The sequence below is a fragment of the Ranitomeya variabilis genome, chromosome 5, assembly GCF_051348905.1.
Source record: "Ranitomeya variabilis isolate aRanVar5 chromosome 5, aRanVar5.hap1, whole genome shotgun sequence".
Lineage (NCBI taxonomy): Eukaryota > Metazoa > Chordata > Amphibia > Anura > Dendrobatidae > Ranitomeya > Ranitomeya variabilis.
Genome location: NC_135236.1, coordinates 654,208,177 through 654,234,279, shown reverse-complemented (window position 1 = coordinate 654,234,279; position 26,103 = coordinate 654,208,177). Strand labels below are relative to the sequence as shown.

Genomic DNA, 26,103 nt, shown 5'->3' with positions numbered 1-26,103 from the left:
AACATAGGCAGTGACTGGGAGGACCACCGATGCGTCAGCGCTGGATCTGAGGAGGATTAGAAGTATTGAAAAGTCTCTGGAAACGGAAATTTGTACATTTTATTTGCTTGACTCTTTATGTTTTCACACCAAAGTTTACAGCCGTCTCAGAACTGTGCTCTTGGACTCATTTTCGATGTCGGTAACATTGACGTCTTCGTCCTGCGCGTGTGCTCGTTCGTCGAAAGCAATGGGTCTGAAATAAATCTGCCCCATAGATAACTGATCTTCATCAGGTTCTGTGCAGAAGGAGTTTCCTTCCTGGCTGTGACAGCTGCACAAGTCTTCACTAGTGACCCGCTGATCATCGCATGCATGGCAAGGGTAGTCACTGCTAAAGCTCGAAAACATGGGTTCATGCTGGTGGTACTGGTTCTCATAATACCTCCGGTAACCTGGTAGCTGTCCTCCGATGTCACCGCGAGCAAGCAGTCTGTTGGAGGGATACATGCTGCAAACAATGAAATGGGAGATGGTTAATAATGAAGAATTTCATTCCCAAACCTCAATTGTTACCTTGAAGAGGACACGTTACTTCCTCAACCAAAACTGAGTCAAAAAAATCCCTGCGCTCCCCCGATTCTGCCGCTCTTTTCCGTTTTGTGCTGCGTCGCTCCATTGCAGAGATATTCACATATCTTACTTTAGGAGTGCAATATGTGAAATCTCTGCTTGTAGACCAACGAGGTGTTTCTTCAGAGTCTTCTCTCCGAGCGTTCTCTTTCATGCCCCTTCCTCCCAGATGCTGCCAATCACAGTTTTGTACCTGATCTAGCATTCACTGTAACTGGTAGCATCTGGGAGGAAGGGGTGAAAGCGCACTCGTCAAGAAAAGACTCTGAAGAAACGCCCAGTTGTTCTGCAAGCAGAGATTTCACATAGTGCACTGCAGAAGAAACAAATGTGAATATCTCTGCAATGGAACAACGCAGCTAAAAACTGGAAAAAAGTGACAGAATCAGGGGAGCTCAGAGATTTTTACAAGCTATTTAACTTACTTTTTTACTAAGTGACAGGTCCTTTTTAAAGGGGTTGTTCCTTCTCATATTTTATGGCATATCCTCAGAAGGTAATGTGTGAATATGCCATAAATGTACATGAGGTTTTTGGCAACTTCTTACCCCCCTCTCTTCATTAGGAATACATGCACACATGGGTTGAGCTATCTTTTTGTGTATATGGGGGGTCAGGAGAAATAGCTGTTGGTGTAGATATACCCTTGAGACGCTCATTTGGGTGAAAGCTACTTCTCCTTTCACAAATTCAAGAAACATGGTCAATGCTCAGGAGACTCGGCCCGTCCAGTGTGTCACCTGCCTTGTATATGTCTATGAAGCAGTTCGCTCAGGTTGGGAGAGTAGAGAACCTTTATCCACATTCATGTTAGGGGCTCCGAAGCCCCAAGAAGCTTCCACGCCCATATACAGCAGTCATGTGATCGCTGTGTACAGTGAGGGGGTCATAGGCAACACAGGCTCTGCTATGCAACTGAGATGCGGCATTTCCCCTGTAACTGGGGCTAATATACCAACCCAGTTACAGGGGAAATATGATAGAATTTTAAATATTGAATTGACCCCTGTTCCTCACGCCCAACCAACCCAAAAGATCTTTTATGACCTAATGGTGGCACAATGTGAAAAATAAATTAGAAATATATAAACAGGTAAAAAAATAAATAATAATAAAAAAATAAATTGCCACTGTCACTCTAAATCATTGTTACTAGCCCCGCTTCTATATATAAAAAAAAAATATTGTCCAATATGAAAAAATATTTGTTACAGAATGGGGAACACATTTTTAAATGTATTTTAGCAATTCTTTGTGGTCATAAAAAATGCGGAAAACAGATATTAATTTTCTTTATTTTTCCATCGATATCAGAAAAAAAAGAAAATATGACGGTGACACATAAAAATCACTCACAAAAAAAGGTGCAAAAATGACTTGAAATTCCAAACGAGAAAAGAATAAGGGGTGGTGGGTCATGGAGATACATCCAGGTCCCATAAGATGATGACTACTTAATCCCCTTTATGACCATTGAAAAAAGGCTAAGGCTATGTTCACACGGTGCAGTTTTTGCTGCGGATCCGCAGCGGAATTGCAGCTGCGGATCCGCATCCTTTTTCCATGCAGGTTACAGTACAATGTAACCCAATGGAAAACAAAACCCGCTGTGCCGACGATCCTTTTTTCCACAGGAAAATCCGCGCGGATTTGCCTGCAGAAAAAAGAAGTACCATGTCAATTCTTTCTGCGGATTCCGCTGCGGGTTTCCAACAGCACCAATAGGAAACTGCAGTTGGAAACCCGCAGTGGAATCCGCAGTAGAAAAAGGACACAAATCCGCAGAAAAAAAGGACCGCGGTTTTCACTGCGGATTTTCCAAAAAAGGACATGAAAAATCCGCAGAGAAAAAAGGATCGTGTGAACGTAGCCTAAATGTCTCAGAGACCCCAAATCACCCTGAGAGTCCATTGTCTTTATCTTCTCTATGGTTTTTTCTTATCACTTCAAAGTCTCCAGTGATCAGATATTGCTCCCGCACATCATACGACTACTCCCCCATCCTCCTACAGACACAGAACTTACTGTTCAGCCACTGGTTTATCTCACAAGACCGATCCAGGCAGTGAAAAATGTAATCCATGTCATTCTACACCCACCTTACTATCGGCTGCATCAGGGTGGGCACTAGAGCCGTCCACAGACAGTCCGTTCTTTGTGCCCGACCTGAAGATGTCATACTGGTAGTACATGGGATATGTGGGAAATGTGGACGGTCCGGACCCCAGGACCCGTGGGCCAAAGAGGTATGAACAACTATATTCTAAGGCCGGCTTCACACATCCTGCTTTGGCGGTCAGTGTACAGACTGCTGTGTCAGGCCCCTGCGGTCAGTGATTGGCTGCAGTGGTGATGTGAGCAGTTGACATGCAGACCAGATCAGAGGCAGAGAACCAGCCCTAAACTGGGAGAGGCTGAGTACCAGTTGGCTTTATTACCTTACATGACTGATGGCGTTTGGTTCATCTCAGTGGTTAAAGGGGTATTCTCAAGGTTGGAAGTTATGTCTTATCCATGGGATAGGGAATAACATGCGAATCACTGAGGGTCTGACAGCTGGGCCCCCATCACTTCCGAGAATCAGGCTTTAGAGAAACCCGTGTGAATTAAGCAGTGGTCAATTCACTGTGTTACAAAGGTTTTGCCCCTCGGACAATTTTGAGTGTTCCTGACATGTGCCCGCAGCTGACATGTGCCCGCAGCTGACATGTGCCCGCAGCTGACATGTGCCCACAGCTGACATGTGCCCGCAGCTGACATGTGCCCGCAATAGGCGCGAGCAGATTCGTGATCCGCCCGCGCCTATTAAGTAGTTAAATGCTGCTGTCACACTCTGACAGCGGGCATTTAAATGCACTTCCAGACGCCGGTCCGGAAATACGTGCAGCGACGACCCCCATCACATGATCGGGGGTCATCGCTGCATTGCCATCACAGCCAGAGGTATCCTGGAGACCTCTATGGTTGTTGATGGCAGATTGCTATGGGCGCCACCCTGTGGTCGGAGCTCATAGCAAGCCTGTAACTCTGCTGCATAGAGGTGATCTGAGCATCACCTCTATGCAGCAGAGGCGATCACGCTATGGCAGCTTCTAGCTTCCTATGGAGGATATTGAAGCTTACCAAAAGTTAAATAAAAGTGTTTAAAAATATATATAAAAATTTTTTTTAAAAAGTTCAAATGTGAAGGACATGGGGGGCATCATACTATTGGGGCATTATACTGTGTAGAGGGGCACTGGGGGCAACATGTAGTGTGTATGTGAAGGACATGAGGGCATCATACTGTTGGGGCATTATACTGTGTGGGAGGACACTGAGGGCATCATACACTGTGTACGTGAAGGACATGGGGGGCATCATACTATTGGGGCATTATACTGTGTAGAGGGGCACTGGCGGCAACATATAGTGTGTATGTGAAGGACATGGGGGGCATCATACTATTGGGGCATTATACTGTGTACAGGGGCACTGGGGACATCATACAGTGTGCATGTGAAGGACATGGGGGGCATCATACTATTGGGGCATTATACTGTGTGGGAGGACACTGGGGACATTATACACTGTGTATGTGAAGGACATGGGGGCATCATACTATTGGGGCATTATACTGTGTAGAGGGGCACTGGGGGCAACATACAGTGTGTATGTGAAGGACATGGGGGGCATCATACTATTGGGGCATTATACTGTGTAGAGGGGCACTGGGGGCATCATGCAGTGTGTATGTGAAGAACATGAGGGCATCATACTATCAGGTCACTATACTGTGTGGGGGGACACAGGGGGCATCATACATTGTGTATGTGAAGGACATGGGGTCTTCATACTATCAGATTATTATACCTTCTGGGGGGACACTGTGGACTACATACAGTATGCATGTGAAGGACATGGAGGGCATCACACTATAGGGGAATTTTACTGTGTGGAGGGGCACTGGGGGCATCATACATTGTGTATGTGAAGGACATGGGGGGCTTCATACTATCAGATTATTATACTTTCTGGGGGACACTGTGGACTACATACAGTATGCATGTGAAGGACATGGAGGGCATTATACTATAGGGACATTTTACTCTGTGGAGGGGCACTGGGGGCATCATACTATGTGGGGGCCATGTCTGGGGTATCGTACAGTATGGGCACATATGAAGAACTCGGAGAGGTTAGGAGAGCTGCCATGACATGCTCTGCATGACACAATGTGTGTCCTTATTTCATATCTTCCAAAGTTGGGAGTTGTGGTGGTGCGGTAGAGGTCATGAATGCACCTCTGCCAACCCTCCGCCTGCTCCTGCCCGGGCTCTACACTGCCAGTGTTATACTGTGTCCTGACAGCCAGACTAATATTCCCATGAATCTGGAAAAAGATCGGCATCTAGATATAAAACACAACCTACACAGTGACAATCCTGCTCACCTAGAGGGGACAAAATAGCATCCTGGCAGAAATAGATTTCGGAAACCAAACTGTGGATGAAACCCAAAGTAGCCTGGGTAGACGGGAGGGTACGGCAGAATACCAGGTTGTGGCACGCAGGCCGGGAGCCGACTGTAGTCCCTGGGATAATGCAGCTCTTGTATGAGAGGTCTCTCCTGTGATTCAGATGATGGCAGCACTGAAGACTGGACCGTTTCTGGGCTGGACACTGATGGAGACGGGTCCTCCTCTAGGAGATACTCTGGCTTTATGGTCTGTAGAGGGATTAGAGCAAGCGATGGAGTCGTCTCCGCCGGTTCCACAGTGCTGGGATGCACCAGTGGGGTGAATATAGAGTTGTCAACAGAAGCTGGCAATGTGACAGCTTCTTCACCTTCATAAAAAAAGAAAAAATATATTAGTAACTAATATCAATTAAAAAAACCTACAAAAGACAAGTGTTTTGGAACAAAGTGTACAGAAGTTCAAAAAAGTGCTGAAGGAACTTAATTAAAACTACAAGGGCATGCCCCATAATCTAAAACCATTGAAAAAGAAAAAAAAAGCTAAAAATCTAATCCAAGAAAAAGCTAAAAATCTGATGAAAGAATCGTGTATGTAAGTGAAAATATCTGTATAGTGCAAGTGCATGAAAATACCTACTAATAAAAAGAGGAGCGGAGCTGTGCTGGAAGCAGGACATGATGGATTCTCCAGCTTCCAGCGCAGCTCCGCTCCTCTTCTTACTCATGTGACTTCAATTCCGACTCTCCGGATCACACTAGGGTTAATGTTATGAGGCTCCATAGACTTACATTGTAAAAGTAACTTCCCGAGACATAAGTGATATAAATCCCTGTTTGGTTCGTCAATGAAGTTACAAGAGCCAGAAGAGGAGCGGAGCCACGATGGAAACCCGGGAAGCTGGCAATCGGTAAGTATTTTCCTAGGCAAGCAGAGCAGTGCACCCAAGCTTTTTACTAAAGAGCTTAAAAGTGCTGCTCTGAAGCTGGTCAGGTCGCTGGATTGTGGGTACAGCTGTATGCTCTCCCATTCTGCACGCAGGGCCAGCTTTGCTTCTACATTTCAGCTGAGTGCAGGGGTCACATCTTCTTTCTTCAGAAGCACAGTGCTCCCCCGCCTTCTAATTTCTCGCTTGCCGGGGAAGAGCAGTGCGCTCCTGAAAATTGACAGGTCGCACCAGTGGCATGGTGGCACTCTCTAATACTGCAAATAGAGGCAGGATCAGAGGAGCCCGGGGGCAGTGAAGACCCAGGGATTAGGTGAGCTTCAGCGCAGTGCTTGCAAGCTCTACAGCAAACAGCTTGTAAGTGCAGTGCTTCTAGTCAAGGAAACCCAACACCCCTGCGGTGGCCAGTAACCTTGAAAATGGGCTATAGGGTTAAAAATTCCTTTGTTCTCGAGACGCAGAGGATTTTTAATAAGAGTTAAATAGCAAAGTTGATGATTTTCACAAGCACTTTGCAATTTTATCAATTTAATAGCAGGACACAACCCCCTTTAGCAACAACATTCTTCTCAGTGCTCAGTGACAGTGCGCTCCCTTGATGACTCTTAATTTGAAGTGACAAACAAGCGACAGAGTGCACACTGTAAGGAGAGAATGCAGCAAACAGACGTCGCTATAGTGGGCCGGGCTTGTCTCTGCTCGTTGGGTTATCTCCTTATACAGTAATGCACACTGACAATACGCGCTGTTGTCGGCTTGACACTTCTGATCAGAGCCGGTGAGGGAGCGCACTGTCACTGTGCACTTGGAAGAATATTGCAAAGAAGGGAGCTCAAACTGAGCATATGTGGGTACTGACAATCAATACATGGTCAGAACACCCGTTTCAGGGTGGAGACAGGGGCTGTGGCAGTGACCGCATCCTCTGCCCCCTGATGATGTCCTGTTTGAGTATCCGAGCTTGCTCTGGGTAGTCTCAAACAAAGCATCATCAAAACAAAAATAGGGAAAAAATAAAAAATAAACTAGAGGGAGAAGGTTGACACTTTGTATTAGAAAGAGAAAGAAATCAGTAGAAGTGAAGCCATACTTACAGTATTTTCCTGCCTGCCTAATTAATCAGAGTTTTTCAGAAATACCACTTTATAACACATTTTGGGAAGTTTCGGGTACCTGCACTTTGAGCGAATGGCTCCATCTTGAAGGTGTAGGTCGGCATTTGGTACTGGAGCGCAGAATAGTTAGTACCGTCACTGGGCTGAGATTTCCTATATTTCCCTGGCCGATAAACCCAATCTAAAAGATACAAGGAAAAGGATATGATCGCAAGATCAGAGCACACAGGGGATTTAATCAGCCATCATGTGCCTCTAACAGGTGCAGGTGGAGCGGAGCATTCCACTCTCCCAATGGCGCGCCCCTGATATGATCGTGGGATGCCGATGGGTTTTTATGACAGTCGGGGGTGTAACGATGAACCCAAGCCTGTCATTACGATCCTCCTATGAAAGCCGGTCTGTAGCCGGCATTCATAGGAAATCTTGATTTTTTGCTATACATAGAAGTGCTGATGCCCTGCTGTATATAGTACAAATGATCAGACGATCGCAGCTTCAAGTCCCCTAAGGGGACTATTAAATACAGTAAAAATTTTACAAATATTAAAAAAAAATTAAAAAGTTCAAACCACCCCCTTATTGAAAATAAAATATAAAAAATACAGATTTGACATCGCTGTGTTCAGAAACATACGATCTATCAAAATATAAAATAAATGAATTTGATTGGTAAACGGCGTAACGAAAAAAAAATCAAAATGCCAAAAATTACGTTTTTTTGCCCACTGCAATAAAATGCAATAAAAGGCCTTCATAACATAGTATCTGCCCCAAAATGGTGTCAGTAAAAATGTCAGCTCAGGGCACAAAAAATAAGCCCTCGACCAGCCCCGAAAAATGAAAATGTCCCCGTACACTATATGGTACAATGCCGTTACTCAGGTACCTGGGAAGGTTTCGCTGTGTTTCGCTTTTAGTTTTCGGGACTCGGCATAATAGGGTTCCTTCTGTTCCTCACTCAGCTTGTTCCACTCCACGCCTAACTGGACGCTGATGTCGGCATTACTGGCTTTAGGGTTGGCTCTCGCCAGTGCTGGACGGTGGATTCTGGCCCATACCATGAAAGCGTTCATCGGCCGTTTGATGTACCCATTTTTTTCATAAGTGATTGGTTTGAAGCACATTCCTACGATGAAACATGTTAAAATATATACATGACTGCAGCACTACAAATTAAAGGGATCCTACACTTACTTTATACAATATAAGTTCGTCGACAGGTTTTAAATAAAATCCCTTTAAATCCTTCCTAAATACAAATTTTATAGGGTCGATGCGAATCGATTAGCAGGGTCCGGTCCATCAACCACGTCAGTAATGGACGCGAGAACCAGATCAGCATCCGTGGCTCTTCTATTGATTAGCCAGCCTGGCACATGGGCATCACACTGACCAGGCTGGCTAATCAAAGGAAGAGCAGCAAATGCAGTGGTGACTCTCAGGGTTCCCATCCAGCCGCCACATCATCAATCTATGGCCACTGGACGGGAACCCAGAGCGGCCCTTCATCATCCGTGGCTCTTCTATTGATTAGCCGGCCTGGCACATGGGCATCACACTGACCAGGCTGGCTAATCATAGGAAGAGCAACAAAATTAGTGGTGGCTCTCAGGGTTTCCATCCAGCAGCCACATCATCAATCTATGGCCACTGGACGGGAACCCAGAGCGCCCCTTCATCATCCGTGGCTCTTCTATTGATTAGCCGGCCTGGCACATGGGCATCACACTGACCAGGCTGGCTAATCATAGGAAGAGCAACAAAATTAGTGGTGGCTCTCAGGGTTTCCATCCAGCAGCCACATCATCAATCTATGGCCACTGGACGGGAACCCAGAGCGCCCCTTCATCATCCGTGGCTCTTCTATTGATTAGCCGGCCTGGCACATGGGCATCACACTGACCAGGCTGGCTAATCATAGGAAGAGCAACAAAATTAGTGGTGGCTCTCAGGGTTTCCATCCAGCCGCCACATCATCAATCAGTGGCCACTGGACGGGAACCCTGAGAGCCCCTTCATCATCCGTGGCTCTTCTATTGATTAGCTGGCCAGGCACATGGGCATCACACTGGCCAGGCCGGCTAATGAAAGGAAGAGCTGCAAATGCAGTGGTGGCTCTCAGGGTTCCCGTCCAGCGATCACATCATCAATCTATGGCCCCTGAGGGCCACCTCAGCATTCGTGGCTCTAATATTGATTGGCTGGCCTGGCACAACATCTCCGAGGTGATGGGATCCCAGCGGGTGCCACTTCCCAGATGGGACTACCTTCATAATTCAATTTTTAAAGCTTATTAACCCCTTCCTGTTGGAGCCAATTTTCATTCCGTTTTTTTCCCTTCCCCTACGTCCAAAAGCTATAACTCTTTTGGTCCACATCGCCGTACGGGGGCTCTTTTTTTGCGGGACGAAATGTAGTTTTTAAAGACACCATTCACTTTACCGTACAAAGTAATAAAAAAGTGGGAAAAAATTTAAAAAAATTAAAATCAAACTGGGATGAAATGTTGGAATAAGAAAAACACAATTCCACAATTTTTTTTCCGTTTTTATATAATTTAACGTGCAGTTAAAAAAAAATGACTGCGCAACGCGAATCTGACGTGGTTTTCTTTAGATTTTACTATAGAAAAGTTTCAGAACTTTGCAAAAATAAAATAAAATAAAATGTGGTTTGTGTCGCTTTTCTGATATTTGTAACTTTTTTATTCTTACGTCGAGACCTTGTTTTTTGCGCTCTAGTTTTTATCGGCCCCGTTTTGAAGTACATGGTCGCTGGGTGGAGGTGACCGATAAAGTGCAATTCTGCAGTTTTTATTTCATTTTTTTCTTCATGGCATTTACTATGTTTGATAATTGATTTTATATTTTAATAGACCGAACTTTATGGACAAGTGTGCTTGTTTTTTTTTTTTTTTTTTTTTATAAATTTCATGATTTTTGGATTGGGAAAAAAAGTTGTAATTGAAGATTTTAGGGATTTTTATTTTTTACTTAATTTTTAATTATTTTTTACATTTTTTTTTTAGTTAACTCCCCCACCTTCCCTAGTTTATTATACTTTGAAATGTATGATCTCTTCTCTGATTGAGTGGTGAATTGTGAATAAGGGGTGATGGACACAATAACGGACACCCAATTCCTGCTTAGAAACACAGCAGCATCTAAATAGTTAAAGGGGTTGTTCAACCTTAGGCTACAAGTCTGCAGTCACTCTATGTGACTTCAGACTTGTGAATCCTCACAGTGTACACAGTACACACTTGTCAGGATTCTCTGATGCCGGGCGGTCATGTTACCGCCAGTATGTGATTTGCCTACTTCCGGTCACATTCAGACTAAACGTGTCCGGCTGTGCACGTCTAGTAGGTATGTGACCGCATGTATGCAAATCACATACTTACGCCAGCACCGGAGAATCCTCATGGTGTGAGGAGTCACAAACCTGCACTCACATAGAGACTTGTAGCCTAAGGCCGAACAACCCTTTTAACCCCATCCAGTCTGAGACAATTTTTGTTTTTGCATTTTTTACCTCTCCTTCCAAGAGACACAACTTTTTTTTATTCTACCTGTCAACATCAACGTACGCGAGATTGTTTTTTTTTTTCCGGGACGAATAACACTGTTCTTTTACAACATAACATTAAAAAAAATCTAAGTGGGGTGAAAAAGTGATAAAAGTACAAATCCAACATAATTTTTTTTTTGGGGGGGGGATCACTTTTAAGGCATTTACAATGCGGTAAAAATGACCTAGCCGCTTGACTCTTCAGGTCAGGACAATTATGTCAATACCAACATGTATACAGCTTTTTTTTTTTATTATTTAATTTTACTGCTTTTAAAAAAATTCTGAAAATAAAAAAAATAGTCACCGTTTTCTGCAACTTTTTTTTTTTTTTTCTATACAAGGGACTTATTTTTATTACATTATTTTAGCCTCGGCGGGGTTTTCCCCCTTTTCTTTTTCTAACTTTTTTTTTTTTTTTTTTACAGTACAGTACAAATAACTATATCTTGATAGACTGGATACTTACAGACGCTGTGATACCAGATGTTGATTTTTTTTAATTTTTGGGGAGTAATAAGAATTTTTTCTCTCTCTCTCTCTCTCTATATATATATTTTTTTTATTTATTTTTTTAATGATAATTATTTTATTTGAAAGTTAAAGGGAACCACCTGTCAGAAACTTCTACGCTCTCAAACCCTTTATATGAAGATAAGTTGCTCCCTTATTACACACAGACTGGAGCGAAGTACAAAAAATGCCAGCAATTGTCTTGTTGCAGGGGCCAATGAGCAACGTAAAAGGATCAAACCGTTTAAACGCCGCGGCCAGTGATGGACAGTGGCATCTAAAGGGGTTAACAAGCCATGACGGGCGATGGCCGGGTTTTTTGGGGGGTTTTCTCAGGTAGGATGTGTGAAAAGCTGAAATGTCCTCACGCTGCGCCACGTACGGGCGGTCTCACCTGACGCGGCAGGAGGTAGCGTGAAGGGGACATTTTCGGTCTCAAGCTTCACCAATGGCTCCATCACTAGAGGGTCGGACGTGCTCCCAAATGATGGAAAGAGTGGAAGGGGAGGTTGCATCCTCGGGGGAAGAGTCATGGGAAGTGTTAGGTGTTCGGGAAGACCCAGGGTCAGATCCAGGTCTAGGGTCTCGCCGATCCCCCAGGATTGTAGGTCACAAGAGTCCATGGCGCTTTGGATGATGTCCGCACTGCAGGTCGGGGCGTCGTTTTCAGATTTTATAGAAGATAATAAGGGGAAGTCTTTCATGTTTTGGCCTCTTTTGCTCTCCATATTGGTTCCTCTGCAGGTGAGCAGCTCTGCCTCTGTGCTGTCTGTATCACCACCACTCTTCTTTACAGCAGAGATGATAGCTGTCTTCTTTCCATCGCTAATGCTCCACTAGTTATGTCCTCCTAACCCAAACGGTCTTAACCGCATTTAAACAGTAAATGCACGCCTCCTAGCAGCCTAGCGTTCCCATTGGCTCTGCGAGACGTCCATCATCTCTGCCACCCAATAGGAGGGCAGAACGCGAGCAGGCCACGCCCCCATACTGAACTGTCCATTATCTCCCGCACCACTCGGACCAGTGCACGCCGGCGCGCACGAAGGGAAAATGGGCGGAGCTGCGACTCTACGCTCCGCGCTCACTGCGGAGTCACCGTTACCATGGCGACCCCTTATCATTTTCCTCATAAACTGTGTCCCAAGTCTAGTCCTGTACGATAACACATCAGTGTGTGTCACCACTCACCACTCACCATACACCACTGGCACCAGTACAGCCTGGCACTGTAAGAGAGCCAAATGGCTAGATACAGTATATAGACTATATACCACATATATACAGTATATATTATATACCCACATATATATGTATATACTGTATACTGTATATACAGTATATAGACTATATACCCACATATATATACAGTATATAGACTATATACCCACATATATATACAGTATATATTATATACCCACATATATATACAGTATATAGACTATATACCACATATATATACAGTATATAGACTATATACCCACATATATATACAGTATATATTATATACCCACATATATATACAGTATATAGACTATATACCCACATATATATACAGTATATAGACTATATACCCACATATATATACAGTATATAGACTATATACCCACATATATATACAGTATATAGACTACCCACATATATATATACAGTATATAGACTATATACCCACATATATACAGTATATATTATATACCCACATATATATGTATATATATATATATACAGTATATAGACTATATACCCACATATATACAGTATATATTATATACCCACATATATATGTATATATATATATATATATATATATACAGTATATAGACTAGATACCCACATATATATACAGTATATAGACTATATACCCACATATATATACAGTATATAGACTATATACCCACATATATATACAGTATATAGACTACCCACATATATATATACAGTATATAGACTATATACCCACATATATACAGTATATATTATATACCCACATATATATGTATATATATATACAGTATATAGACTATATACCCACATATATACAGTATATATTATATACCCACATATATGTGTATATATATATATATATATATATACAGTATATAGACTAGATACCCACATATATATACAGTATATAGACTAGATACCCACATATATATACAGTATATAGACTAGATACCCACATATATATACAGTATATAGACTAGATACCCACATATATATACAGTATATAGACTAGATACCCACATATATATACAGTATATAGACTAGATACCCACATATATATACAGTATATAGACTAGATACCCACATATATATACAGTATATAGACTAGATACCCACATATATATACAGTATATAGACTATATACCCACATATATATACAGTATATAGACTAGATACCCACATATATATACAGTATATAGACTAGATACCGACACATATATATACAGTATATAGACTAGATACCCACATATATATACAGTATATAGACTATATACCCACATATATATACAGTATATAGACCATATACCCACATATATATACAGTATATAGACTAGATACCCACATATATACAGTATATAGACTATATACCCATATATATATATATAGCTCCCTTATGGATTTTACGTCCTTTTGTGATTTGTTATGGCGGTGCACAGTCTGTCTTTGGGGCGTGAGCACCGTGGCTGGTTGTGTTACGGGTGTGGGAACTGTGGATGGGACTAGAACAGAAGGAAACGACTAGGATTGTTTGTAGTTTGTTACCATGGATACACATAGGTCGGTACGAGAGCTGTGGGAAAGACATTTTTAACAATGAAAAGTTGGCTACTATTTTTTTTATTGATGGTCTATCCTGAAGATAGGCAATCAGTACCTGAGTGGTGGGGGTGCTAAGGATAGGCCATCAATAAAAAAGTAATGGCCGCATGCTGTGGATTTTGATGCGTTTCCGCGGCGTTTTTGGCCGCACGGATTCGCATCAAATCCGCAATGTAGTGCACAGGCAATGTTAGTCTATGTGAAATTGACACTTGTTGTGCATATGCTGCGGAAAATAACGAGCGGAATCGCTGCTTTTTTTTTCTGCAGCATGTCAATTCTTTTGGCGGATCTGCAGTGTTTCTGCTCCCATTGACTTCCATTGAGTCAGGCACATCCGCCGCAAAACCGCAGGTGTAAAAAAGATCTGCGGTCTAGCTGCGGATGAAACGCTGCAGATCGGGAGGAGGGAAGTGTGTGGGCGGAGTGTGGGCAGAGCTATGTGCGTGTATGTGTGTGTGCCGGTGTCTGCGTGAATCTGTGTCTGTGTGCGGGTGTGTGCGGGTCTGTGTGCTTGTCTGTGTAAGCAGCCATTGTCTGATACAGAACATACAACATATAACATACAGTACATACTCACCAATCACCTAGTCCCCGAAGCCCTCAATCTCCTGTAATAAAAATAACATAATAAACCAACCTATACTTACCTTTCCGCCGTAGTCCAGTTAATAATGAGTGTCCCATGGCGACTTCCCGTGTAGAACAGTGACATCGGCCGATGTCAGCACGCTACAAAGGCCCCGCGACGAACTGACATATGATGTATATTCCTCCGCTGCCGCCAGGAGAGAGGTCACTTAAGTTCATTTTGTCGCTGGCAACGCTGTGTGAGAAAATTCCCACGCAGCATTGCCATAAAGCGAGAGAATGAACTCACTCGCAAGAGTGACCCCGGCCAACGCAGATTTTGTGTGTGCCTTTATTTAACTCTTAAACTATCATTTTATTATGTTTATTACTAAACATCGGGCTTGGCATTATCTATCTATAGATATATCTATTTATCTAAACAAATATCTATCATCTATTATCTATCTATTATCTATCTATTATCTATCATCTATCTATCTCATTCCTTCTATCTATTATCTATCATCTATCTATCATCTATCTATCATCTATCTATCTATCTCATTCCTTCTATCTATTATCTATCATCTATCTATCTCATTCCTTCTATCTATTATCTATCTATCTATCTATCTATCTATCTATCTATCTCATTCCTTCTATCTATTATCTATCTATCTATCTATCTATCTATCTATCTATCTATCTATCTCATTCCTTCTATCTATTATCTATCTATCTATCTATCTATCTATCTATCTATCTATCTATCTATCTCATTCCTTCTATCTATTATCTATCTATCTATCTATCTATCTATCTATCTATCTCATTCCTTCTATCTATTATCTATCTATCTATCTATCTATCTATCATCTATCTATCTATCTATCTATCTATCTATCTATCTATCTATCTATCTATCTATCTATCTCATTCCTTCTATCTATTATCTATCTATCTATCATCTATCTATCTATCTATCTATCTATCTATCTATCTATCTATCTCATTCCTTCTATCTATTATCTATTATCTATCTATCTATCTATCTATCTATCTATCTATCTATCTATCTATCTATCTCATTCCTTCTATCTATTATCTATCTATCTTTCTATGTGTGTAAACATTATTCTTCAATGGAGTATGTAAATGAAGAGGTTGGACAAGAAATGACATCACAATTCTTTTTTTTTGTTCAATAATAGATCTTTATTTAGCTTTAGAAAACGCATACCAATCTGCATGAAAAAAAAAAAAAAAACGCATAAAAAAAAGCATCAAATCCACACCTGCGTTTTCTGGCAAGAGAGGAAGAATCTGCACAGAAAATTCCACACTCCAATCTGCAAGGTGTGCACATACCCAAAGTCTATTTGAGCACGAGATTTTTTTTTTTTTTTTTCAAATCTGCAGCATGTGAATTATTGCAGCGTTTTTGAAGGTTTTTTTTTTTTTTACCCTAATGAAAAATTGCAAACACTGTGAAAAATAAATAAATAAATAAAACACAGCAGTAACATTTTTGTTGTTTTTATTTTTTGGGTGAATAAAAGTAACTTGATTAACGTGAGGTAAAAAAAATAAAAAATCACATAGAGTACTAACGCGCACGCGCACACACAATCAGCGTCACGTGACCAACGCGTTCCTCCAGAAAACCATAGAGTGAGCCAATGGGTCTTGCGCGACTCCGTCACCATAGAGACGTCTCCGCCACCAGCTTCCTCTTGCATTCCACTTCCGGTAATGCTAAAGCGTGTGTCGCTTTTAGTGAAGGATTCGCGGTCACCGGCTAATTATCGGCAGAGGCGAGACATGGCGAAGAGCAAGTTTGAGTACGTGAGGGATTTCGAGGTGCCGGACACGTGTCTCCCCAACTGCTGGGCGGTGGTGAGAGTGGACGGCAGGAACTTCCACAGGTGAGGAGGTCACGTGACCCGCTCATGTACGTCACGGGTCGTGTGTGATGTCAGTGTGGTAGTGTTGTGTGTCATACTAAATGGGGGGAAGGGCTCCAGCTTGGTGCAAAACTACAACTCCCAGCATGCCTCATGCTCTCAGTACATGCTGGGGATTGCAGTGTGACAGTGAAGGACTCACACAATTTTATTTTTAGGCCCTTGCTGCCATAAGCCCATATTTTTTAAGTTTTTTTTTTTTTTTTTCTTCTATTTTTTTAAAGGAGCCTTATTTATTTATTTATTTTTTTTAAAAACTTCCGTCGCCAGGTTTATTTTTTTTCATATTCCTTTTTTTTTTTTTTTTTTTTTTAAAGCCCTTCATGACCTCAGCTTTTTTTTTTTTTTTTCCATTTCGTTTTTCGCTCCCCTCCTTCCCAGAGCCATAACTTTTTTTATTTTTCCATCAATATGGCCATGTGAGGGCTTATTTTTTGCGGGACGAGTCGTACTTTTGAACGACACCATTGGTTTTACCATGTCGTGTACTAGAAAACGGGAAAAAAAAAATCCAAGTGCGGTGAAATTGCAAAAAAAAGTGCAGTCCCACACTTGTTTTTTGTTTGGCTTTTTTACTAGGTTCACCAAATGCTAAAACTGACCTGCCATTATGATTCTCCAGGTCATTACGAGTTCATAGACACCAAACATGACTAGGTTATTTTTTATCTAAGTGGTGAAAATAAATTCCAAACTTTGCTTACAAAAGAATAAAAACGTGCCATTTTCTGATACCCGTAGCGTCTCCATTTTTCGTCATCTCGGGTCGGGTGAGGGCTTACTTTTTGCGCGCCAAGCTAATGTTTTTATTTATACCACTTTTGTGCAGATACGATCTTTTAATCGCTCGTTATTACATTTTAATGCAATGTTGCGGCAACCAAAAAAATGTAATTCTGGCGTTTTTACTTTTTTTTTTCTTGCTACGCTATTTAGCGATCAGGTTAATCCTTTTTTTTAATTGATCGGGCGATTCTGAACGCGGCGATACTAAATATGTGTAGGTTTGATTTTATTATTGTTTTATTTTGAATAGGCCAAAAGGGGGGTGATTTGAACTTTGTGTTTTTTTTTGTTTTTTTTTATTTTGTTCATATTTTTAAAAGCATTTTTCTTTACTTTTGGCATGTTTCAGTAGCCTCCATGGGAGATTACAAGCTGCCACAGCTCGATCGGCTCTGCTATGTAGAAGCGATGCTCAGATCGCCCCTATGTAGCAGAATTACTGCATTGCTATGAGCGCCGACCTCAGGGTGGCGCTCATAGCAATCTGGCATCAACAACCATAGAGGTCTCCGACCTCTGATTGTCATGCTGATGCACCGATGACCCCCGATCACGTGAAGGAGTCAGTGGACCCCCGCTGTCATGACAACCCATTGGCGCCTCTCTGTCACGTCATGGGCAAAGATGATACAAAATGGGAACAAAATAATACGGTATACATAAAATAGAAAAGCTAAACAGAAGAAATGTACTAAACCTGGTGTGACAAGGTTGACTTTGGCTTTTATGTAGCGGAGCTCTTTGTTGTTTATTTTTGGGAGGAGTGTAACTGACAGAACCACAGTGTGTTATGTCTCACAGGACTGACACTGATCACAGTTTGGTATTTGCTGTTATTAGCACAAGCCACGTCCACATACCCGTCACCTCTGCTGATTAATTACAGGGCAGGTCAGATATGTGGCTATTCTTTTTAGAAAATGATGGGGTCCCCCCCAACTTCGATGATCTCTACAGCCCCCCTGGAGGTCCCAGGTGGGAGATACTACTGTCATGTTTACTTCTATCCTTTTTCTAATAGTTGTCTCTCTTTCAGATTCTCTGAGCAGCACAAGTTCACCAAACCCAACGATCTCCGGGCTCTGCTGCTCATGAACCGCTGCGCCGAGACCGTGATGGAAGAAATCAAAGACATCTGCCTGGCGTACGGGCAAAGCGATGAATACAGTTTTGTCTTCCATAAGAAATCCAACTGGTACAAGCGTCGGGCGAGGTCGGTGAACTCCTGTGTTTTTGTTTTTTTTTGTTTGTTTTTTTCTTCTTAGTGACTCACAATCTGGGTAATGGTGGAAGCTCGTTCAGGATCCCTCAGTAATAAAACAAAAAACTTTGGATGACCCATCTAGTAGTGATATTGGGGAGATGTCTTTTGCATACTATATTCATTTACCACATCAGACTTTGCACAATAGTGAATTTCTGTTTTTTTTTTTCCGTTTTTTTTTTCCCATTTGTAAGCAAGTTCATCACACACGTGGTCTCGCAGCTTTCCTCCAGTTACGTCTTCTACTGGAACAAATTTTTTCCGGACCAGAGCATGCTCTATCCACCAGGATTCGATGGAAGAGTTGTGCTGTACCCCAGCATGCAAAACCTGAAGGATTACCTCAGCTGGAGACAAGCGGACTGTAAGGGGTTATTAGCTAATTCCCGAAAAGCATGTAAATCCGAAAACTGTATTACCAATATCTGGTCCCAGTAGTAATGCACTGCAATATGCAGCAGCCTCCCATGATAAATGCGAGGGCAGCACAGTTGCAAAATACTGATGAACTGACACCTACTGTTCATAGAGATGGGGGTTGCATAATATGATAGATGCACATGGACGAGGCTTGTAGTGCACCATGTCTGGCTTAAGGCTCATTCAGACGTCCGAGCTCAGATTGGCCACAGATCTCCCGACCTGAGAATGCTGGCTTCATATATGTCTATGAAACTGCCACGCTCGGATTGGGAGACCCTCGACCAGTCCATGCCTGCAGTCCGATTTCGGACCGTTTGGCGCAGACGTGTGACGTCCATACTATTAGATCAGACGGGGTCCTGCATTTAAAATTAAAAGCAACTCATGACAAAAAATTATAAGGAGAGGGTTTAGTAGTGGTGATCGAACCCTCCCTTCTTCCATAGGATAGGAGAAGGCTTAAAGGGGTGGTCCGACATACAAATTAATTTTCATCCAAAATCCCTATCTATTTAGTGCCATAAGCAAAACTATTTTTCAATCTACATTAATTACAAATTCTCTATTCTTCACAAACTACAAAATCTAACTGCTTTTTTTCCCCATTTTCTTTTTAATGACGCTTTGTTTGAGAATCCCCAGTGCATGCTGGGATACTCAGACGAAGCTTCATCAAGGAGGGCAGAGGCAACAGTCACTGCCGCAGCCCCTGCAGTGAAACGAAGAGTCATCAGTGACTCTCATTTCCGGGGTTAGGCTAGTCCATGCACTATGTGCACAATGACAGTGCGCTCTCTATTGCTGGCTCAGATCAGGAGTAACAAGCCGGTAGGAAAGTGCAGTGTGTTAGAATACCCGGCCTGCAGAGACCAGCACCGCAATTGATGCCGGGTAGTCTTAGAACACACACACTAACTGCGCTCTGTTGCCGTGTTGTCACTGCTGATCTGAGCAGGCAACAGAAAGCGCACTGTCATTGTGCACATCGCTCAGGAACTAGCCGAACCGCTGAAATTAACTCTGGCCAATGAAAACTGATGGAAACTGAACAATCATTAATACGATCATTACCTCCTTTGGTTTCTGTCCTTGACAATAGCGCCATCTGTAGGCTATAAAAACATCAAGTACGTTTCTGTAGTTCTGTATCTTCCTAAATCTGAAATTTATGGATGCTGCTTTATTTTCACACAATTAACCCATTAATAGCTTTATTGAGTGATTCCCATTCTATGTCTGCAGGTCACATCAACAACTTGTACAACACAGTGTTTTGGGCTCTGGTGCAGCAGAAAGGGCTGACCCCGGCACAGGCTCAGGACCGATTAAAGGTGAGCTATCAGATTGCCTTGTGATTGCATTTAGGCATTTTTATGTAGCTTTCCATAGATTTGTGACCCATTTTGATCAGTGAGGAACCCCTCCTCCTTCTATATTAGTCATTGCAGTGATTAACGAGCCCTTTTTTTTTTTTTTTTTTTTTTTTTTTATGAATTTTTACATCGGATGACTTGAATGCTTACATGGGTGAATAATCGGGCCAAGTGTTTTTATGAACTCTTCTTTGATGATTATCAACTAGTCCATCAGTTTACATTCAGCTTTCGGCAGAAAATTGTTCATGTTATCACTACATCTTATTTCCCGTAAATGGCAGGAGGTATGAGATTGCTTTAAAGGGAACCTGTCGCGTGGATCTGTGGACAGCATGGTATAGAGAGGGAGAAGCTAAGCAGAGTGATATATAGGTTTGGTGGAAAAGATTTAATATCACTCTTGTGTTTCTGTGCTTAGGAGTCCAGCGGGCGGTCCTATTAGTGATTGCCATTTATCTGCATGCACAGTCATACAGGGAAGACTGTCAATCACTGAAGAGCACCGCCCACTGGACTCATGCATAGTCATGGCTCCTTCTATTTCCCCCAGGGAACCCTCTCCGGAGAGAAGAATGAAATATTGTATTCAGAGTTCAACATCAACTACAACAACGAGCCGGCAATGTACAGGAAAGGCTCAGTCATTATACGGAACAAGGTAAGAAGGGGACGTGGGAGAGGGAACCGTTCTTGCATTCATAAAATGCTGGAATTGTCAGATCCCATTAAAGTCCCATATAAGCTGAGCCTTTGACTATGTAGATGGAGGGTGGGGAAAAAAATCCTGTAAAAGGTCTTTTTTTATAAAAAAATAAAATTTGAGCGCAGTGCATGTGCAGTTCCGGAGGCGTAGCTACGCTTGGGGTACACTCTTATTAATGGCGGGTCTGGAGTATGTCCGCAATGGGCAGCACATTTCTATCCTCAAACCTGGTGTACATGGATCAAAAATCTGTGACAACCCTCTTGAGCAATAACGATGGCCATAGGGTTGTCACCGACCTTATTCGTAGTTCTCTACTTCTATTTTTGTCCTTAATGTTTTTAGGTCAATGAAATCAGCAAGAAAGTAATAAAGCTGCCAGACCGGGCCGAGCAGGAGGAAGTGGAGGTTTGTCGGGTGCGGAGCCAGACCGTCGTCCTGCACTGCGATCTCATCAGCGACGCGTTCTGGGACGATCATCCGGAGGTTCTGTCTTGTGAAAGTTGATGATTTTATGGTATTGAAACATTACGTTCCCTGCATGGACCAAAGACTTGTTCTTATGATGAAAGTTTTATTCTGTTATTTATTCAATGAGGTTGGACGATTGTATTTTGAGATCTTTCAGCTTCGAAGTGTTAAAATAAACTCCTATAAAATGTTTTATTCTGCATTTATTGCTGATGGACTCGTACACATCATGTCCATAGCTTAATGACTCCACAAGGAGAGACGTACAGACATCTATCTTCCTCTGAATGAAAGAAAAATGTAATCTTTCTCTCCCTCCCCCCCCACGCACAAAAAAAGGCACCACATCTGTCTGCTGGTCGTGTGCGGTATTACTGCCACTTCTGTAAGGCTAAGTGCACACGTTGCAGAATTCCGCAACTCCTGCTGTGGGTATATCGCATGCGGAATTGGCATGCGTTTTCCCGCTAAACACTAGCGTTTTACAAGCGTTTTTAGCTTGCAGAATACTAGCGTTTTTTCAAGCGATCTGTAGCATTGCTTGAAAAACTGATTGACAGGTTGGTCACACTTGTCAAGCAGTGTTTGACAAGTGTGACCAACTTTTTACTATTGATGCTGCCTATGCAGCATCAATAGTAAAAAAGACAGAACGTTAAAAATAATAAATCGTGATATTCTCACCTTCTGGCATCCCCCTGCTCCTCGCGATGCTCCCGTTCCCAGTAATGCTTTGCGGCATGACCCCAGATGATGTAGCGGTCTCGCGAGACCTCTACGTCATCACAGGTCATTCTCGCAATGCATTATTGGGAACGGGGGCATCGCGAGGAGCAGGAAGGCTGCCAGAAGATAAGAATATACCGTATATACTCGAGTATAAGCCGACCCCCCCCTAATTTTGCCACAAAAAACTGGGAAAACTTATTGACTCGAGTATAAGCCTAGGGTGGAAAATGCAGCAGCTACCGGTGAATTTCAAAAATAAAAATAGATGCTCCATACTGTTCATTATGGCCCCATAGCTGTGCCATATAGTGCTCTGCACCGTTAATTATTGCCCCACAGCTGTGCCATATAGTGCTCTACACCATTCATTATTGCCCCATAGCTGTGCCATATAGTGCTCTGCACCGTTCACTATGGGCCCCATAGCTGTGCCATATAGTGCTCTGCACCGTTCATTATTGCCCCATAGATGTACCATAGAAAGCTGTGCCATTGCTGCTGCTGCAATTAAAAAAAAAAAAAGACATACTCACCTCTCTTGCTTCCAGCTCCTCGGCGTCCCGTCCCGGCGTCTCTCTGCACTGACTGATCAGGCAGAGGGCGGCGCGCACACTATATGCGTCATCGCGCCCTCTGACCTGAACAGTCAGTGCGGAGAGACGTCGGGAAGATGGAGCGGCGCCCGGCGTGTGGAACGCGGACAGGTGAATATGTAATACTTACCTGCTCCCGGCGTCCCACTCCTTCCCCCGGACAGCTGGTCTTCGGTGCCGCAGCCTCTTCCTCTTTCAGCGGTCACCGTTACCGTCATTAGAGAAATGAATATGCGGCTCCACCCCTATGGGAATGGAGTCCATATTCATTTCTCTAATGAGCGGTCCCACGTGACCGCTGAACAGGGGAAGAGCTGCGGAGACCGTGGGACGGGCAGGGGGAGCGCCAGGAGCCCCGGAAGCAGGTAAGTATGCCTCAGCGCCCTCTCCCCCTCCGACCGTGACTCGAGTATTAGGCTACTTTCACACTAGCGTTAACTGCAATACGTCACAAATGCGTCGTTTTGCCGAAAATACGCATCCAGCAAAAGTTCTTGCTGGATACGTTTTTTCGTCATAGACTAAGATTAGCGACGCATTGCCAAACGTCGCGTCCGTTTTGCGACGCTTGGGCGTTTGTTAGCGGACCGTCGGGAGAAAAAAAACCTTACATGTAACGTTTTTTGCTCCCGACGGTCCGCTTTTTCCAACCACGCATGCGCGGCCGGAACTCCGCCCCCACCTCCCCGCACCTCACAATGGGGCAGCGGATGCGTTGGAAAAATACATCCGCTGCCCCCGTTGTGCGGTGGAGACCACGCTAGCGTCGGGAACGTCGGCCCGACGCACAGCGACGGGTCTTTCCCGACGCTAGTGTGAAAGTAGCCTAAGCCGAGGGGCACTTTCAGCCCAAAATTTGGGCTGAAAATCTCGGCTTATACTCGAGTATATACGGTAATTAAATTTTTTTTAAAAAAAAAATAATTATGTGGTTCCCAGGGCCTGGAGGAGAGTCCTCTCCCCCACCCTCGGTACCAACCACACATGATCCGCTTACTTCCCGCATGGTGGGCATAGCCACATGCGGAAAGTAAGCTAATCAATGCATTCCTGTGTGCAGAATCCCCGCGATTCCGCACAAGGAATGAACATGCTGTGTTTTTTTTCCAGAACGCGATTCCACCGCAGAAAAAAAAAACGCAACGTGCACAAAAATTGCAGATTGCATTCTAATAGGATGCTTAATGTATGTGTTTTTTATTCCAGTTTTATCACGTTTTTATAGCGAAAAATCCTGAACGTGTGCACATAGCCTAAAATGTGTGACGTGGGATTACAACAGAAATCAGTTTAAGAAACACTGCCATCCTGTGTTTGTCTCTGGTATTGCAGCTAAGACTCACTTCAAACAGGTAAAAATGCAGTGCCAAACAGACTATAGACAACAGTGGCGCTGTTTAGAGAAAAACATTCACGCCATATCTTCCTACCTGACATAACCTATGACTTTGGTGGTGGCAAAGATGGTAAAATGTGTTAAGTATATACATTTCCAGTATGTACAGGGGGCGGGGGGTAGACTAGTCCAAGGAGAAGGAGGAACAGGATTGAGGGAGGGGGAGCATAAAATATATATATATATATATATATATATATATATATATATATATATATATATATATATATACACACACTATATATATATATATATATATATACATATACACATACATACATACATACACACTTGCCACAGAGTTTATGTACAAAACACTACTACCATAACCCATGATAAACACCATTATTTATAAAAAAAAAAAAAAAACAATGTTAATACCTAAAACCCATTTATGCAATTGTGAAGCTGGTCCCTTTTCGTTCAGTAACCGTGCCACTTGTTCTGTTTGGCTGGTTTAGGACCGCAGCTCCTCCCGAAGAACAAATGGTTATCCTGCATTTGAGGGACTGAGGAGCAGCAATGTGGCGTAGGGGGCATTCAGACATCAGAGCAAATCGGTCGCAGAGCAATGCACTGACTGGCCGCATGTCTCCCGATCCGAGCATGATGGCTTCAGAGAAATACAAGAAGCCATCACGGCCAGTCTGTGCCTTGTGTTCCCATCTTGGGACAGATGGGCACTGATGTCTGAATGCGCCTTTAAGGCAACTCTTTCCTGCACATGTAACTCTGATGTGGTCAGAATTTATCAAAGAGGCAGAGAAAGAAAGAACTTCCCATTGTCCGAATAGGCTCACTGACTGACTGTTTACCTATTCTGGAGCAATGGCTAGTGCAACACAGACTATTGAAGGCAAAAGATTTTAATGAAACCTTGTGACAATTTTTAGCCAAAAATAAGCATTCGTGTAAATCAGTTAAAAAAAAAAAAGTGACATGGCCCAAATTGGGGCCTCATGCGCCACATTTTAACTAACAGGTGAAAGACTAAAGAGTGATAAATGTGTCAAGATGACCACAGTGCTAAATCAGAGGCATTTTGGGACGCTCTAGTCTACAGTGTTTAAACGTTAGATTACTTTGGTAAATCGACCCACGTGGGCGCAGACCGGTGGCACAAGACCACTCTTTGATGCTAGTATACCGTACACACCACCCGGACCCTCTGCAGTTGTACCGTGGTCCAACTACTGCTCCATAGACCTTATGGAGGACCCAGTCATGCAAGAACCAGCCATGGGATTATTGGATTATGGTATTATTACTACTGCTAGTACAACTACAACTCCCAGTCGGATCATCTTCCCATGCCCACCACTTTAAAAGGACTCCGTAGAAGCTCAGATGGGCGGTGACCATCAAAGTCCATGGAGATTTTTGGTACTTCTGTATGGTCTCCCATTTCATGCAAAATCACCCAAGACAAGTCTGATTTTAATCAGAGTGTCATGCCGGAATCAGCATTGCAAATATATAGGTCCGCCAAAAAAAAAAAAAAAAAGCCCTGATGGCACAATTGTCACTTTTGTTTTCTACATTTGTCGTACGTTGTGGGGGTGGGGAGAAAAAAAAAAAAAAACAACATCCAAATATTATTATATATATATATATATATATATATATATATATATATATATATATATATATATATATATACATACATACATACACACACACACACACTTTAAAAATATTCATTTACACCCAAGACAAAGTATTTTTTCTTTGATGTCAGATGTGCAGTCCTTTTAATAATGTATTGCATAAAAAGTGAGTGTTTTTTC

General features: G+C 42.7%; 2 protein-coding genes across 2 annotated transcripts; one reads left to right on the top strand and one right to left on the bottom strand.

The window, feature by feature from the left end:
* Positions 1–80: 80 nt before the first annotated feature.
* SOX30 (SRY-box transcription factor 30) lies at positions 81–12,082 on the bottom strand. Its single transcript, XM_077266429.1, has 5 exons — positions 11,610–12,082; positions 8,019–8,258; positions 7,188–7,310; positions 5,045–5,438; positions 81–490 (listed from the first exon to the last, which is right to left on the bottom strand). The coding sequence occupies exons 1-5, from the start codon at positions 11,941–11,943 to the stop codon at positions 136–138; spliced, it is 1,446 nt and encodes a 481-aa protein (XP_077122544.1). The 5' UTR covers positions 11,944–12,082; the 3' UTR covers positions 81–135.
* A 4,190-nt stretch (positions 12,083–16,272) lies between these two features.
* On the top strand, positions 16,273–21,791 carry THG1L (tRNA-histidine guanylyltransferase 1 like). The gene is made up of 6 exons (XM_077266428.1): positions 16,273–16,536; positions 18,398–18,574; positions 18,820–18,989; positions 20,291–20,379; positions 20,975–21,082; positions 21,473–21,791. Exons 1-6 carry the CDS (start codon positions 16,364–16,366, stop codon positions 21,632–21,634), a joined length of 879 nt encoding a protein of 292 aa, XP_077122543.1. The 5' UTR covers positions 16,273–16,363; the 3' UTR covers positions 21,635–21,791.
* The last annotated feature ends 4,312 nt before the right edge of the window (positions 21,792–26,103 follow it).

Bases quoted from the DNA above. Each gene is read 5' to 3' on its own strand.
- SOX30 (XM_077266429.1), bottom strand. From the start codon at position 11,943: ATGGAGAGCAAAAGAGGCCAAAACATGAAAGACTTCCCCTTATTATCT. The intron at 8,259-11,609 runs GTGAGACCGCCC...GTTTCATCGTAG, and splicing joins GCTACCTCCTGCCGCGTCAG to GAATGTGCTTCAAACCAATC. The intron at 7,311-8,018 runs GTACCTGAGTAA...TGTATCTTTTAG, and splicing joins ACACAGCGAAACCTTCCCAG to ATTGGGTTTATCGGCCAGGG.
- THG1L (XM_077266428.1), top strand. From the start codon at position 16,364: ATGCTAAAGCGTGTGTCGCTTTTAGTGAAGGATTCGCGGTCACCGGCT. The intron at 16,537-18,397 runs GTGAGGAGGTCA...TCTCTCTTTCAG, and splicing joins GACGGCAGGAACTTCCACAG to ATTCTCTGAGCAGCACAAGT. The intron at 20,380-20,974 runs GTGAGCTATCAG...TATTTCCCCCAG, and splicing joins AGGCTCAGGACCGATTAAAG to GGAACCCTCTCCGGAGAGAA.